The sequence below is a fragment of the Cupressus sempervirens genome, chromosome 3, assembly GCF_028749045.1.
Source record: "Cupressus sempervirens isolate cs-2001-9-10 chromosome 3, ASM2874904v1, whole genome shotgun sequence".
Lineage (NCBI taxonomy): Eukaryota > Viridiplantae > Streptophyta > Pinopsida > Cupressales > Cupressaceae > Cupressus > Cupressus sempervirens.
Window position 1 is genome coordinate 1,051,694,943 of NC_143120.1, and position 13,938 is coordinate 1,051,708,880.

Here is a 13,938-nt window from a genome sequence, read left to right on the forward strand (position 1 = left end):
CCTAACTTCTTCCACAAGGAATGCACAATCTTCTCTTCATGAACATTCAATAAAACCAAGTCTGCGAGACTCAATCTTATTAATCCACTAGCCTTCTGATCCGTTAGTTCTCAATCTTCTCATTTCATGCCTGAAGGCTTAATGCTATATACGATAGTCCACAAATCTCGATCAACTAGCAAATCTTCTACTTTCCACAACTCAAAGTTGGTGCCATTGAACTTTTCAATGTCCACTCGTCCTGATGTACCCGCCATCTCAATTTTCAAACAAAAATTGCAAACTCCCACTGAAACCAAATTGGCACAAAAATCCAAACCCTACTCAACAAGGATAACACAATTGGCCAAGCTCTGATACCACTTGTTAGGAAAGCAACGACGTGGAAATGCTTTTCGAATGCCAAATTATAGAGAAATAAACAACAACAAAATAGCAGAGATATGCAGGTAAATAGAATATCAAACACAAGACATAAAGAAAACACCAGATTTAATGTGGGAAACCCTCTCGAGGAAAAACCCACAACCACAAAAAACCCGAGCAACTTTGTATTACAGTAACAAGTTACATACAAAACTTTGATTTTTCACAAGGTCAGATTGCCCTTACAATCAACCTAATTTTCAACCTCTCACATCTTTACAAATCTTGCAACCATTAATACATCTTGCAAATTTGTTATTGAATTCAGTAAAGAAACAATTACATTATAGAACCGAACATCCGTCAGTCACAACAAGCGCCTTCGGTGACACGGATGCTTAGTCACTCCGAAATGTTTCGGTAACACTATTTCATGTGTTGAGAGCATTACCACCATACTCGTCACACACTCACCGTACTCCATTTTCACCACTACACGGAAGACTCTCTGTATTGCATGTTATAATATGGTAGACTTTACCATAGCAAACACCCATGACTCACCTCCACCTTACTTCACCGTATAGTCAACACCTTTCTCCACCATATGGTGGTCTTTTTCGTACGGTGAATCTCACAGTTGTACGACACTCCCAATTTTTTTGCGACAATCGGAGTACAATATGTATGGCGAAGAATCCTACTTTCCATGCTAGGACAAAACACATTGATGTACAATATCATTTTGTTCATGACATGGTTGAAGATGGAAAGGTAAATCTAGAAAAGGTTGACACTTAGGAGAATGTTGCAAATGCATTAACAAAGCTAGTGAACACAACTAAGTTCAAATGGTGCACAAGCTCTATGGAGCTTAAAAACTCGAACACTTGTTAGCCGCATCGAATAAGTGGCTCCACACTTCATCAAGTGGGAGATTGTTAGAATGTTGAAGTGGGAATGTCGTACAGCTGTGAGCCTCATCATACGATGGCGAAAGGTGTTTATTGTACACTGAAGTACAATAGAGGTGAGTTGTGAGGGTTTGCTATGGTACTATAACATGCAATACGGAGTGTCTTATGTGCGGTGGTGAAAATGGAGTACGGTGAGTGTGTGACAATTATGGTGGTAATGCTCTCAACGTGTGACATAGTGTTACCAAAACATTTCGGAGTGACTAAGCATCCGCGTCACCAAAGGCACTTGTTGTGACTGACGGATGGTCAATTCTGTAATGTAACCGCTTCTTTACCGAATTTTGGAACGACTTTGTAGGATGTATTAATGGCTGCAAGATTCGTAAAGATGTGAGAGGTTAAAAATCATGTTGATTGTAAGGGCAATCTGAGTCTATGAAAAATCAGCGTTTTGTATGTAACTTGTTACTATAATACAAAGTTGCTCGGGTTTTTGTGGTGGTGGATTTTTTCCCAGAAGGGTTTCCCACATTAAATTTGGTGTTTTCTTTGTGTCTTGTGTTTGATATTTTATTTCCTTGCATATCTCTGCAATTTTGTTGTTGCTTATTTCTCTGTAATTTGGCATTCGGAAAGCATTTCCACACCGTTGCTTTCCTAACAGTCTCAAACTTGCAAATATACTAAACAAGGTATCTCAACCCAGCCTCAAAAGGGAAATATCCCTAAGAGCATTTACCATTAATTTTATGATGAGTTGCAAAACATTGTATACAGTTGGAAAAGAGAGGAGGAAAAAAAAACTATTCAAGGTATTGATTGATTTAGTATCAGCAGTCACTAGCTATTACTAGTAATAGTTGCACGGTAAAGTTTATCATGATGCTTTTGCATACTGGCATGCTGCAAAAACAGAAAGCTGAAACATGAAAAAAGTAATAAACCATCTCAATCGTCATGTACCTTTGCTTATGAACGAAATTGAACACAAAGGGATTGTGGCAATTTGGTGAAAGCTTTAAGCAACCTATACAATTAGGCTTGGGTTTGTTTTGGATCTTTTTGTTTGAAAAAAATATATAAAAATCATAAATAAATACATATTTGCCACATAAAAGCAGGAAAATCACATAGAGTCGTTTACTAAATCAAACCACCTATCTTCTAAGAAACAGCTTGATATCATTTATAATTTTATAACATTTGAGATCCCATTAAATATTCAATAACATTTAACACCATAAATAAATATAAACCACAATATGCAGTGGACACTTAGAAAGGCAATAAAGTAAATTAAGAGTTGTTTTTATTATGTGAAGCCAGAAATTGTGGCTTTTAACAAAAATGCAATATATAATAGTCCAAGACTTTATTTACCATAACATGACAAGCCATAAAAGAAAAAAATTAAAATATATAATACAAAGCAGTACTGAATGGCAAAAGCGAACAGATTCCAGGGGCACCAAATGGTAAAGTAAGCCATTCAAAAGCAACTGGTTCATGGCTCTCTTATCAGAGTTTTATATTCACAGAAAGCAATACCTATAAAATTGTTTACTTTCTGGGTCGATAATGTTTTAGCAGTGTTTCACAGATTGAGCTTCTAGCACGAAGTTTAGGAGCAGACTAGCAACCACAGAAGGGTCAAGAACATAGATCTAGATTCTAGACAAATGCAGTCAGGAATTTAAAAAACAAAAAAATTGAAAAACTTGGAAAACAAGTTTGAAATGCTGATTCTTCTGAGGCTTTGCAGAGTCAACCTCGATTGTGCGTGCACACACTCTTCCCCGGACACACAGCAGGGTGTGCCTGGATGAACCAGATGTGCTCTGCAGAGCCTGAGGCAAACCAGACCCAGATCAGGGGCTAATGTGAGAGAACTGATAATATTGCATTGAACAAATCCTTTAAATAAGTTGAACACAAACCATCTATTCCACCTCCAAATTAGGAACCAATTACACCATGACAATAAACAATAAGACAGAAGGAGCAAGTTCTCAATCAAGGAAAGCTATTTAGCAACCAAAAGGGAAAGCTGAAGCAGCAAAAAATATCCGTGCCAATTTTAATGCTACTTTGTTTACGGATAAAAGTGGAAACAAAGTGGTTGCAGCATTATGTTGAAAACCTATAGGGACAGAAATTGAATAGCATTAAACACATTTGACATCATATCCCAGCAATTATGACACCAAATCAGGAACCAGTGACAACATAGTATTAAACAACAGAACTGAGGGAGCGCACCATGTGATTATGCAGATTCACCCCAAATGTGGGAGAATGCATTTGTCCCACACTATAGGGTACAGTGATACCAAGATGATCAAAATGAAATTGATGCTTGGCCACTTAATGTTTTAAACAAAGAGACTTCCCCTTGAGTTTAACATTACAGTAAAGAATTGGTTTTTATGTATCGCATTATATGTGCTAGTCACTCATAGAGAAAGACACAATTGAGCACTGCTAGTGCAATCTAAGGCACCTATAGCATAGACATTATTCTTCGATCACAAATTTTGAAAACTTTGCCAAATATAAAACCATGCAAACTGCCAAGAAGTGGGACTATAATCAGAATTTTATTACAGGAGATCAATTACAAGCTTTCTCAAATTACTATTCTTGATTTTAATTCTTTGATTTATGCCTGACATGGTAGATTTTTTTATTGAAAGTTGTGAAACATAACTTGATTAAGTTCAAGAACTCAAGAACCAGATCAAGAATTGACAAACCTGAAATGTTCAGTGGAACAGAAAATAGATTAGTGCTTGAAGTTGAAACCACATTACTTCTATATGATGTCCAAATGAAGGCTTTGTCCACCTCAGCGTGCAATTGACATTGATTTAAAAATTACACACTCATCTGCCACTAATTTCAATGGTCCTTGAACAAGCTTACAACATATGCACTTTAAAAAAAAAGAGAAAATAGTGACAGGAAAAGAAGCAAAATCATATGCTGTGCGAAGCAAAAGTGAATCCTTAAAACTCACATACCATGTACATCGTACAAGCATAACATATATAAATTTACATGATTCGATCCATAAATATAAATCTACCTAATTTAGTGAGCTGGTTAGTGTGCCCAGATCTTGAAGAGAAACCAATAAAGGCTCGCCATCCATCCACATTCAAACTGGGCTCAGCATCATCTACCTTGACAGCTGTCAAAGTAGAAGCGCGCTGATAGAAACCTATTGTGTAGAAGCCGCATTTTTGGATTTTGCTGATTATGTAAAATTGTCGACTCTTCCATGGGATCTCAATTAGATGCACCAATAGCTTCAACAATAGAGACTCCTGAGACATGGGATTGGCCCTCATTTTCTTTAACACCCACCAAATCTCTTGATGTATTTTCATCCCCTTTTAAAATTGTCGTTTCAGAATCTCTAGGATCTTCAATTTGAACAGTGTCTGTCTTCTTTCTGGATGTGAGATACCTAAGCCGGAAGGAGACAGCTTCTGGTCCAAAAGGTTTATTTGCTGTTGCACCATAGAAAGCTGCTTCTGCTTCAGAACAGTTCCTGAAAATCACCTGAGCACAACCCGAATCACTAAAGAATTGAGTTTCTGCAATCTGACCGTAGTGGCCAAACATTTCTTTCAGTTCTGTTTCTGAAGGGAATGCAAACCCTGGAGGAAACTTCATGAAGAGAGCTGTAGAACTTTCTTGAGTAGAGTCTGTCAAATTATTGGCAGCTGAGTGTGGAACCTCTTTTGATGAAGTAGTGTCAAGCAATCTAATATGATCATTCAGCTTTCTCACTTTTTTGGACGGAGTAGAATCAGATGATCTTACACGGCGCTTTGGTTTGTTTTCTAGGTCTTTTGCCTGTGATTCGGCCCTTTTTCTCTTCCTTCTTACCCGATGGCCCTTTGCCTTGGAAGCAACTGCTGTGTCACTCCAATTTGACTCATCTGAATCATCAATGCTAGGAGACACTGTTAACTTACAGGAACTTTTAATGGCTCTTCTATAGGAGGGATAAAGAGAATCTTTCTCATATACTTCATCTCTAAACTTCAAGAAAATGTATCCTACCCTGGATAATATATCATTCTCCCCTAGAAAATAAATAGGATTCTGAGCAACTATGAAAAGCTCAGACAGTGATTCTTTAATAGAAAAATCTTCTTTAAGAGACAGTGGAGATATGATCCAGTTTGAAGATAACCTTGGAATATTTCCCATACTCCCAAGTTTTGCTTTTTCCCTGTCCTCAAGTGTCTTCTCAAATGCTGGATCTACAGACTTTATGATGGGAGGAGATCCAGACAACTGACTTGCTATCTTTCTTAAACATTCCCCGATTTTGAAGGATTTTGGAACCTTCTTTGTATCCCCTTGTGCAGTTTCAATTATCGAACTAGCAGCGTGCATAGTTTGCTTTTCCTGCCAACCCTTAGCTCCTTTCCTATATCCAGCAGAGGCGAATGTGTACTCATTTTTCCTTTGCTTCTTACTAGTTGATTGAGATAGTTTTCTGCCAGACCAGCCTTCTTTTTCCTTTCGAGCTCTTTTTGGAGTTTCAGTTGAATTTTTCAATGGCATGTCATCCTGCTCAGATGAATCATAGTCTTGAGAATCACCAAACAATTTCTTCTTGTTCCTCAATGACTGTCTTCTACTTGAACTTTGTACATTTCTTCCAGGGGAGCTATTGTTCCTTTTGACATCTTTGGGTGTTGAAAACAGATTTTCAGAGCTAGATGCATGCTTTAACAGAACCTCTGGAGATGTCTCCCCAAATGCAAAATGCCTCTGTGCTGCATAAAAACAATGTACTTGGGCACAGAACGTGGTGATTTCCAAGTTGTTGTCTGTAAAGGGAGATTCTGCCAACTCTCGAACATAAGTAAGCAATTTCCAAGGATCAAATGCAGTTGCAGCCACGCTAAACCGTCTATGATTGTTAACAACAGCTCCTTCACGTAAACCATTGGAAATGAGTTTGTTTTCAATTGTGTTACGAGTTTTCCCAGACAGGCATGAGCAAGTCAAACCGAATTGCTCTTGCCTAGCTAGCTCATTTAGAGCCTTATCCACCCCCTTGCAAAAGACCTTTCCAGTTGATAGTTTTGCCAACTCTGCAAAATTCTCCCGAAAAGGCTTCAAATTGGACAACTCACACCATGCAAATGTCTGATCACCAAAATTGGCCACCAATAACCGGTCCTTCTTTTGCATCTGCCTTGCAGCTTCTGATGCATCCGAAGGATCAAATATCTGACCAGGCCACCAGGGATGGTACTTAACTTTACACCATACTAAATCCCCAACAGAAAACTTATGATCCTTAGAAATACAATTTGGTGAGCTCGCCTTTGCTTCAAAAGGAAGCTCGACAGAATGTTTTTCACTATCAGATTTTGTTCCATCTTGAGCGAAAATTGAACCTTGTGTTTGATCAAGATTAGTAGTACCTGATGTAAAAACCGCCGTGCATCTTTTCATAGGTGCATCGGCGCCGAATGGAATCTCACTACAATGGTCTATTTCCCGCAAACTATTAGGATCGCGAATAGAACCTAGTGTTCCTTCTTGGGGGCATAAATTTGAACTCTTCGCTATGTTTGAATCTCTGTGTTGATCAAAAGGCTCTTCCATTGGACTAACCTTAGGCTCTTCAGCCCGGTTGCCCTCGTGGGGCACACAAATTACTGTTGTGTGCCCTGACAAAGTCCCTGAATCTTCACAGTTCTGCAAAGCAATGCATCTTGATTTTATCCCCAAATTCTGCTCCTCATCAGCTTTTCCACTGAGGATCGTTTTTACAACATCCGAGCCATTCACAGCAGCTCTGAACATAGTAGACCCATTAACAGCATCCCCAATAATAGATGCTCCAGACACAGCTTCTTTAACTCTCTTCACCTCGGGGAGCACTAAATCCTCTGAAATTTCTTCACTAATTTCATTCAGATCAGCACACACCCCTCCGAGGCCCCTGCGATCATGTAGTCCGGGGGGTACAACCATAGGACCAGGATGCCTAACTCCCTCCGGCTGAATACCCATTAAAGAAACACTACTAGTTTCAGCCTCTTCTGAAGTTGTCCTTATACCCATTAAAGGATTACGGCTGTTTTCGGATCCCTCTGAAGTTTTAAGTTCTACTTCTGAGGGATTACAGCTATTGTCTTCATTTAAGTTAATCCCTATGACAGAATTTGAGTTTTTTACAGAGGCCATGGAATCTGAAGTTTAGGATGAGAATACAATAGTTTGGGTCAAGTCCAGATGCTTAGCACCCGCACCCGCATTTCTTTAGTTCCGATGATCCTGCACCTAAGAACTGCAATAAAAAGGAATAAAAGCAAGACAGCAAAACCCCTACCTGTGCAACAAAGGCGCTGATGGGCACGCAAAAATCTGCCTAGCTTTGTCCAACCATCATTGCATTACCACCACTATAACCTTTTTTATAAACCCCATGGAATTACAGATACATATAAAGTCTCGTGTACACAACAAACTACATATTCGTATATGGAATCAATCATTCACACATATTCTCTACAAGTATATAAAAAAGGAATACATATAGTGCAGTTTTTATTTCTCTTTACTAGTTTTCTCTCACTCTTTTTGTCAATATAAACGTCCACTTGTATGTGTCAATCAAACTCAATTTGAGCTTTGTCTTTTAGTTAACCTGTCAAATAGTCTACATTCATTCCTCATCTTCCCCATTTTCTTATATATCTTACCTTGTGCAATTTCTTATATTTTATTAATGAATTGTTACTAAGATTTTATAGATCTTGGTTAATTCAAGTTCTTTCAAGTTAATATTATGTTCGATCATAAAACTATTAAATCAAAGATTTAAGATTGTCTTTTGAAGAGAAGTCTCAAGGAATTTTTAAAATAAAGATAAAAATAAACCATTTTATTGAGTCATTGTAAAGAACATTACCATATTATTTACAATATGCAAGAGCATTCAAGAAGCATCATCAAATTAAAAGCACCTTTTTATCCAACACTTATCATCTCAATATCATTTTGTTTGTCACTATATGATATGAGAACCAAAATGAGGGATTTGACCATAGCGCAAGTGGGAAGTTAATATGCTTCCATACCCTCGCATACCATGCTCATTAAAGGTGTTCATAAACATCTCCTTAACATTAGTGAAATTTCAAAAGAAAAAGTAAAGCTTAAGGCAAACACTACATTTAGATGAGATCATAAAAAAATAACAAAATGTAATTTTGGGCAAACATGTTATGATTGTCATGCCCAAAATTTTCAAGGCAAAATGCAACTAATTATTTTTTTCTTTTTAATTTTATTTTTGAGAGGTAAAGTTTAGAGAATAACATAACATAGAGGTCTTAATATTGCTATACTAGGTTATAGAAGACTAAAAGTTCAGGATGGTTAATGGTTATGATTTTAGGGTTGCAACAAAATCTTAAATCTTTAAATGAATTGATCCTTATTGGTGGGGTGAGGGTCTCATTCTTACTTCTAGGGTTGATACCCAATGAACTCGATAACATTACAGTATATTTCTATGATGGTGGTGTAGGCATAGTTTTTACTTGAATAAAAACTACATTCTTTTTATAGGCATAGGAACGGGTTGATGAGTCATCTAAGCATCTATTGAGTACCTTCCTACTAAAAAGTTTATGAAATTAAATCAAAGTTCACTTATAAGACATTCTAGTACGTTAATATAAATAATAAATTACATCACCTTCTTAGAAATTTCTAAAAGTCAATGTGTCAGCATACATAATCTGATATACGAACAAGTAGTAGTTTCTATTTGTTGATTGACACGCATAGTTAAACTTTCCATGTATTCCATATATAGGAGATACATTTATGTTATATATAATCAATGACATGTTGGTTAGGCATTATTTATTATATAACAATAATACCTTACATCTTGATAGTTTTTCTAAAAGAACTAAATAACATATCACATGCTAAATCCAACCTTAACTTTCATTTTTACAAAATAGAATTTCTTATATGCTTAACCACTAATCCATTATTTATGCCACAATTTATAGTTTTTCCTAACCCTTTTCATTATTGACATATTTATGAAACATTTTATAATGTATTCTATTCATAATATGTTATATAATATTCATTTGTAATTAACTATTATTTTGTTTCATTCTCTTATTATTAGTCTATTAAAATTACCAACATTACTAACTAAAACTAATTACTACTTACTCGTGTTGGAAATATAGATGAAGTAACTGAGAGGGGAGGGGTGAATCAGTTACCACAAAACCAATTCCAAAAATTCCTTAGATGTCTATAATGCTTACTTACTGCTGATACTCAGTAAATAGTGCAGGAATACTGTAACTCGGTAGGTTAACTAGTTATTAATCATCTAGCATTCATAGTTATTAATATGCATGCAAAGGTTAAATAAATGAATACAAGAGACACCATATTTAACGTGGAAACCCAATATGGGAAAAACCACCAAGTAACTAGTCACCAATTTTCACTCTTCTAAAGTGAGCCCTGTTAGGAGCCAACCCTGTTAAAGGTTACAATACACACTGTTAGGTGTGACCTTGTTAGAGGATTTAATCACCCTATTAGGAGTGGCCTGGTTAGAGGTCTTTAGAACAATTCGACTAAACTATCACCTTGTTAGAGGATTTACAAAATGGTTGTTAAACCAACTCTGTAAAGAGATTCTGGATTCATTGTTACAATGATTAGAAAGCAACAATGAAGTGACCTGAATGATATGCAACTTATCTTTTGCTGATTACAGACCTCTGTTCTGCTTTACTAGATCCTTACTGATCGAATACAACTTTGCAGCTCCTCTAGGATATCTAATCCTTCATCAAAATTTGCTCAATATTCGTTTATTCCATCTTTATTCATATATCTACACACCCTTCAATTCACAACTTGAACACACACACACACACACACACACATATATATACCTTTCAGATTATCAAGTCGGCTCAAATATAAGTTACAACAACTGAAAAAATCATTACATCAATCGGCTATACTTATTGCACGAAACAATTGAACTTATTATCAAAACAATAAAATCCTTCGTTGGCCGACCCAGCTCGGTAACCACTGCTCAGAATGGTTTTCTAGTGTTTACCAAGCTTCTTGGTAAACACTGCAAACCCTGCAAAAATCCTTTGGAGACCGAGTGAACTCAGTTAACACTGACCTTCCTTTGCTGACCTTGTGAGCTCGATAGAAACTAACTTTCTGCCACATTATCTTGATGACCGAGTGAGCTCAGTAGACATTGACTTTTCTTCGTTAACTTTGGTAAACACTGCAAACCCTACAAACCTTGGTAAACACTGCAAACACTGCAAAAATCCTTTGGAGACCAAGTGAACTTGGTTAACACTGACCTTCCTTTGTTGACCTTGTGAGCTCGGTAGAAACTAACTTTCTGCCACATTATCTTTGATGACCGAGTGAGCTCGGTAGACATTGACTTTTCTTCGTTAACCTTGGGAGCTCGGTTAACACTAACTTTCTACTAAAAAATCCTTTGATGCCCAAGTGAGCTCGGTAGACATTGACTTTTCTTCGTTAACCTTGGGAGCTCAGTTAACACTAACTTTTTGCTACAAAATCCTTTGATGCCCGAGTGAGCTCGATAAGAACTGACTTTACTGTGTAATGTTCCAGGAACATTTGATAGACACTGTAAATTGTTTTACTGATCATCTAAGCTTGGTAGACTCTGTCTGATGACTGATATGACATTTGTGTAACATCAGAGACAATACACAATTAACAATTGTATCCAACAATCTCCCTCTTTGGTATTGATGGCAACAGAACATGTCATAGCATAATGAAATTTGAAAACAAGTCTAACAAGTCTTTTTCTATCAGAACAACTTTCTCTATTAGATAGCAAACTCTCCCTCTTTCAGTAGTCTCTCTCTCTATGAAGGAATTACATAGCAAACTCTTCCTCTCAAGCAAATTTCAGAAAGATATGACAGTAAAACTCTCCCTCTTTGACAGCACGTGCCAAAGACAACACAACTCAAATGAATTTTAATGTACCTTTAGTACTGATTCATATGCAATATTTTCTAATTATGCTGCATCAACTGATAGATCTTCAACTTGGTATGCGTTGATGCATCACTAAAACTTCATTTTAGTGAACTTCAGATAGGGGAGTGACCCCTAACTTACCTCTTAGACACAAGAATGCATCCTTAGGTAATGGTTTTGTGAATATGTCAACAATTTGTTTCTTTGTATGGACATATTCCAATCTGATCTCCTTATCTTGCACCAATTCTCTGAAAAAAATGATATTTTATTGCAATGTGCTTGGTTTTGGAACGCATCACTGCATTCTTAGATATGTTGATTGCACTTGTATTATCACATAACATAATAAATGGTTCTTTGATTTCCACCTTCATGCCTTCCAACAACTATTTAAACCAAACAATATTAGAACAATTTACTGCTGCAGCAACATACTCTGCCTCTATTGTAGATTGGGATGTGCAATTCTTCTTTTTGCTTGTCCAAGAAACCAACCTCTTTCCAAGAAAGAATGCTCCTCCACTTGTACTTTTTCTGTCATCAAGGTTTCCTACCCAATCAGCATCAGTAAATACTTTCAAATCCAGATTACCTCCAAATTTGTACCATAAACCATAATCTTTCGTTCCTTTCAAATATCTCATTATTCTTTTGATTGCCATCATGTGATTTTCTCTTGGTTTTGCTAAAAATCTTGCTACAATACCAACTGCAAGGGCAATATCTGGCCTAGTATGAACCACATACTGCAACTTCCCAATCATAGATCTATACAATGTTTGCTCTACTTCTTTTGATTCATCTTCCTTGGTAAGTTTTAATCCAGTACACATATGAGTCCCAACTGGTTTACAATCTTCCATACTAAATTTTTTCAATATTTCCTTGATGTATTTTGATTGAGTGATGTAGATATCATTTTTATTCTACTGAATTTGAAGACTAACAAAGAATTTGATTTCACCAAACATAGACATTTCAAATTCCTTATTCATTTGCTCTAAAAATTCTTTGCAAAGATCATCATTCCCTATGAAAATAGTATCATCTACAAATATTTCTGCCAAGACAATTTTATTATCTGGTCCTTCCTTTATATACAAGCTATTGTTATCATTAGTTCTTTGAAAACCAATCTGAATAAGATAGTTATGCAATCTTTCATACCATGCTCTAGGGGCTTGTTTCAGACCATACAATGCCTTGTGTAATTTGTAGACCATGTTCTTCTTATCTGGATCAACAAAACCTTTAGGTTGTTCAATGTAAACTTCTTCATCCAGGATACCATTGAGGAATGTTGACTTGACATCCATCTGATAAACTTTGAATCCTTTGTGAGTAGCATATGCAAGTAAGGTTCTGACTCCTTCCAATCTTGCAATAGGAGCAAAAGTTTCTCCATAGTCTATTCCTTCTTCTTGAGCATATCCTTTGCATACTAGTCTAGCTTTGTTTCTTGATACCTTACCATCTTCAGTCAACTTGTTTCTGAATATCCACTTAGTTCCAATCACATTTTTATCTTTAAGCTTGGGTACAAGAGTCCATGTTTTGTTTTTCTCTATCTACTCTATTTCTTCATTCATGGCCTCAATCCAACTATCATTTCCTAATGCATCTTTGATATTTCTAGGTTCAAAATCAGCAAGTAAACAAGTACCTTTCAACTTACTTCTTGTCATGGTTCCTTCAGATTTGTCTCCAATGATCTGATCTGCTGAATGATGTCTCCTAACATATTTTGCTAATACAGGTTCCTTGCCTTTTGAATGAATTTCATTGTTATCCTCTTGCACTTCAACTTCAAGTTTTGGTTGTTCTGGCTCGATAGATATTGGCTCGATTCCTTTAGACTCAGTAGACACTTGCTCAGTAGCATTTGAATGTAACTCGTGTTGTTGTAGCTTAGTTTGAACTTCCTGTAACTCGATTACTGATGACTCAAGAGAAGATTCCTGATTGACTGGTACTGTATCAGGTTCAATGAAAACAAACCTTCTATAATCTTATGGTTCCCTTTTGCTTTCTTCTCCAGTCCTTTTTGCAAACTCATCAACTTTCACATGTGCACTTTCTATGACTTTGTAAGTAGACAAGTTCAAACATCTATATGCTTTACTTTTGCAAGAGTATCCCAAAAATATTTCTTCATCACTTTTCACATCAAATTTGCCTTTTCTAGATTCTTTCAAAATGTAACATTTACTTCCAAATACTTTTAGATAACTTACATTAGGTTTATAGCCATACCATAACTCATAGGAAGTTTTGAATGAGTCATTTTTTAGCTGTACTCAGTTTAAGGTATGAACTGCAGTGCTGATAGCTTCCTTCCAGTATTTGATAGCAATGTTCTTTTCAATCATTAAGGTTCTTGCACAATCCATGATAGATTTGTTCCTCCTTTCGGCTATTCCATTTTGCTCAAGAGTTCCAGGGGTTGATACCTGTCTTTTGATTCCTCTTTCAATGCAAAATTTATTGAACTCATGTGAAATGAATTCTCCACCTCTGTCTGACCTCAAACATTTCAATCTTTTCCCTATTTCCTTTTCTACTCTGG

The 13,938-nt window shown here is 36.4% G+C and overlaps 1 protein-coding gene across 1 annotated transcript; it reads right to left on the minus strand.

The window, feature by feature from the left end:
• Nucleotides 1-4,106: 4,106 nt before the first annotated feature.
• On the minus strand, nt 4,107-7,881 carry LOC149570347 (uncharacterized). The gene has a single exon (XM_089822989.1). It carries the CDS (start codon nt 7,506-7,508, stop codon nt 4,575-4,577), a length of 2,934 nt encoding a protein of 977 aa, XP_089679115.1. The 5' UTR covers nt 7,509-7,881; the 3' UTR covers nt 4,107-4,574.
• Between the last annotated feature and the right edge of the window lie 6,057 nt (nt 7,882-13,938).

Coding starts and splice junctions, on each gene's coding strand:
- LOC149570347 (XM_089822989.1), bottom strand. CDS start 7,508: ATGGCCTCTGTAAAAAACTCAAATTCTGTCATAGGGATTAACTTAAAT.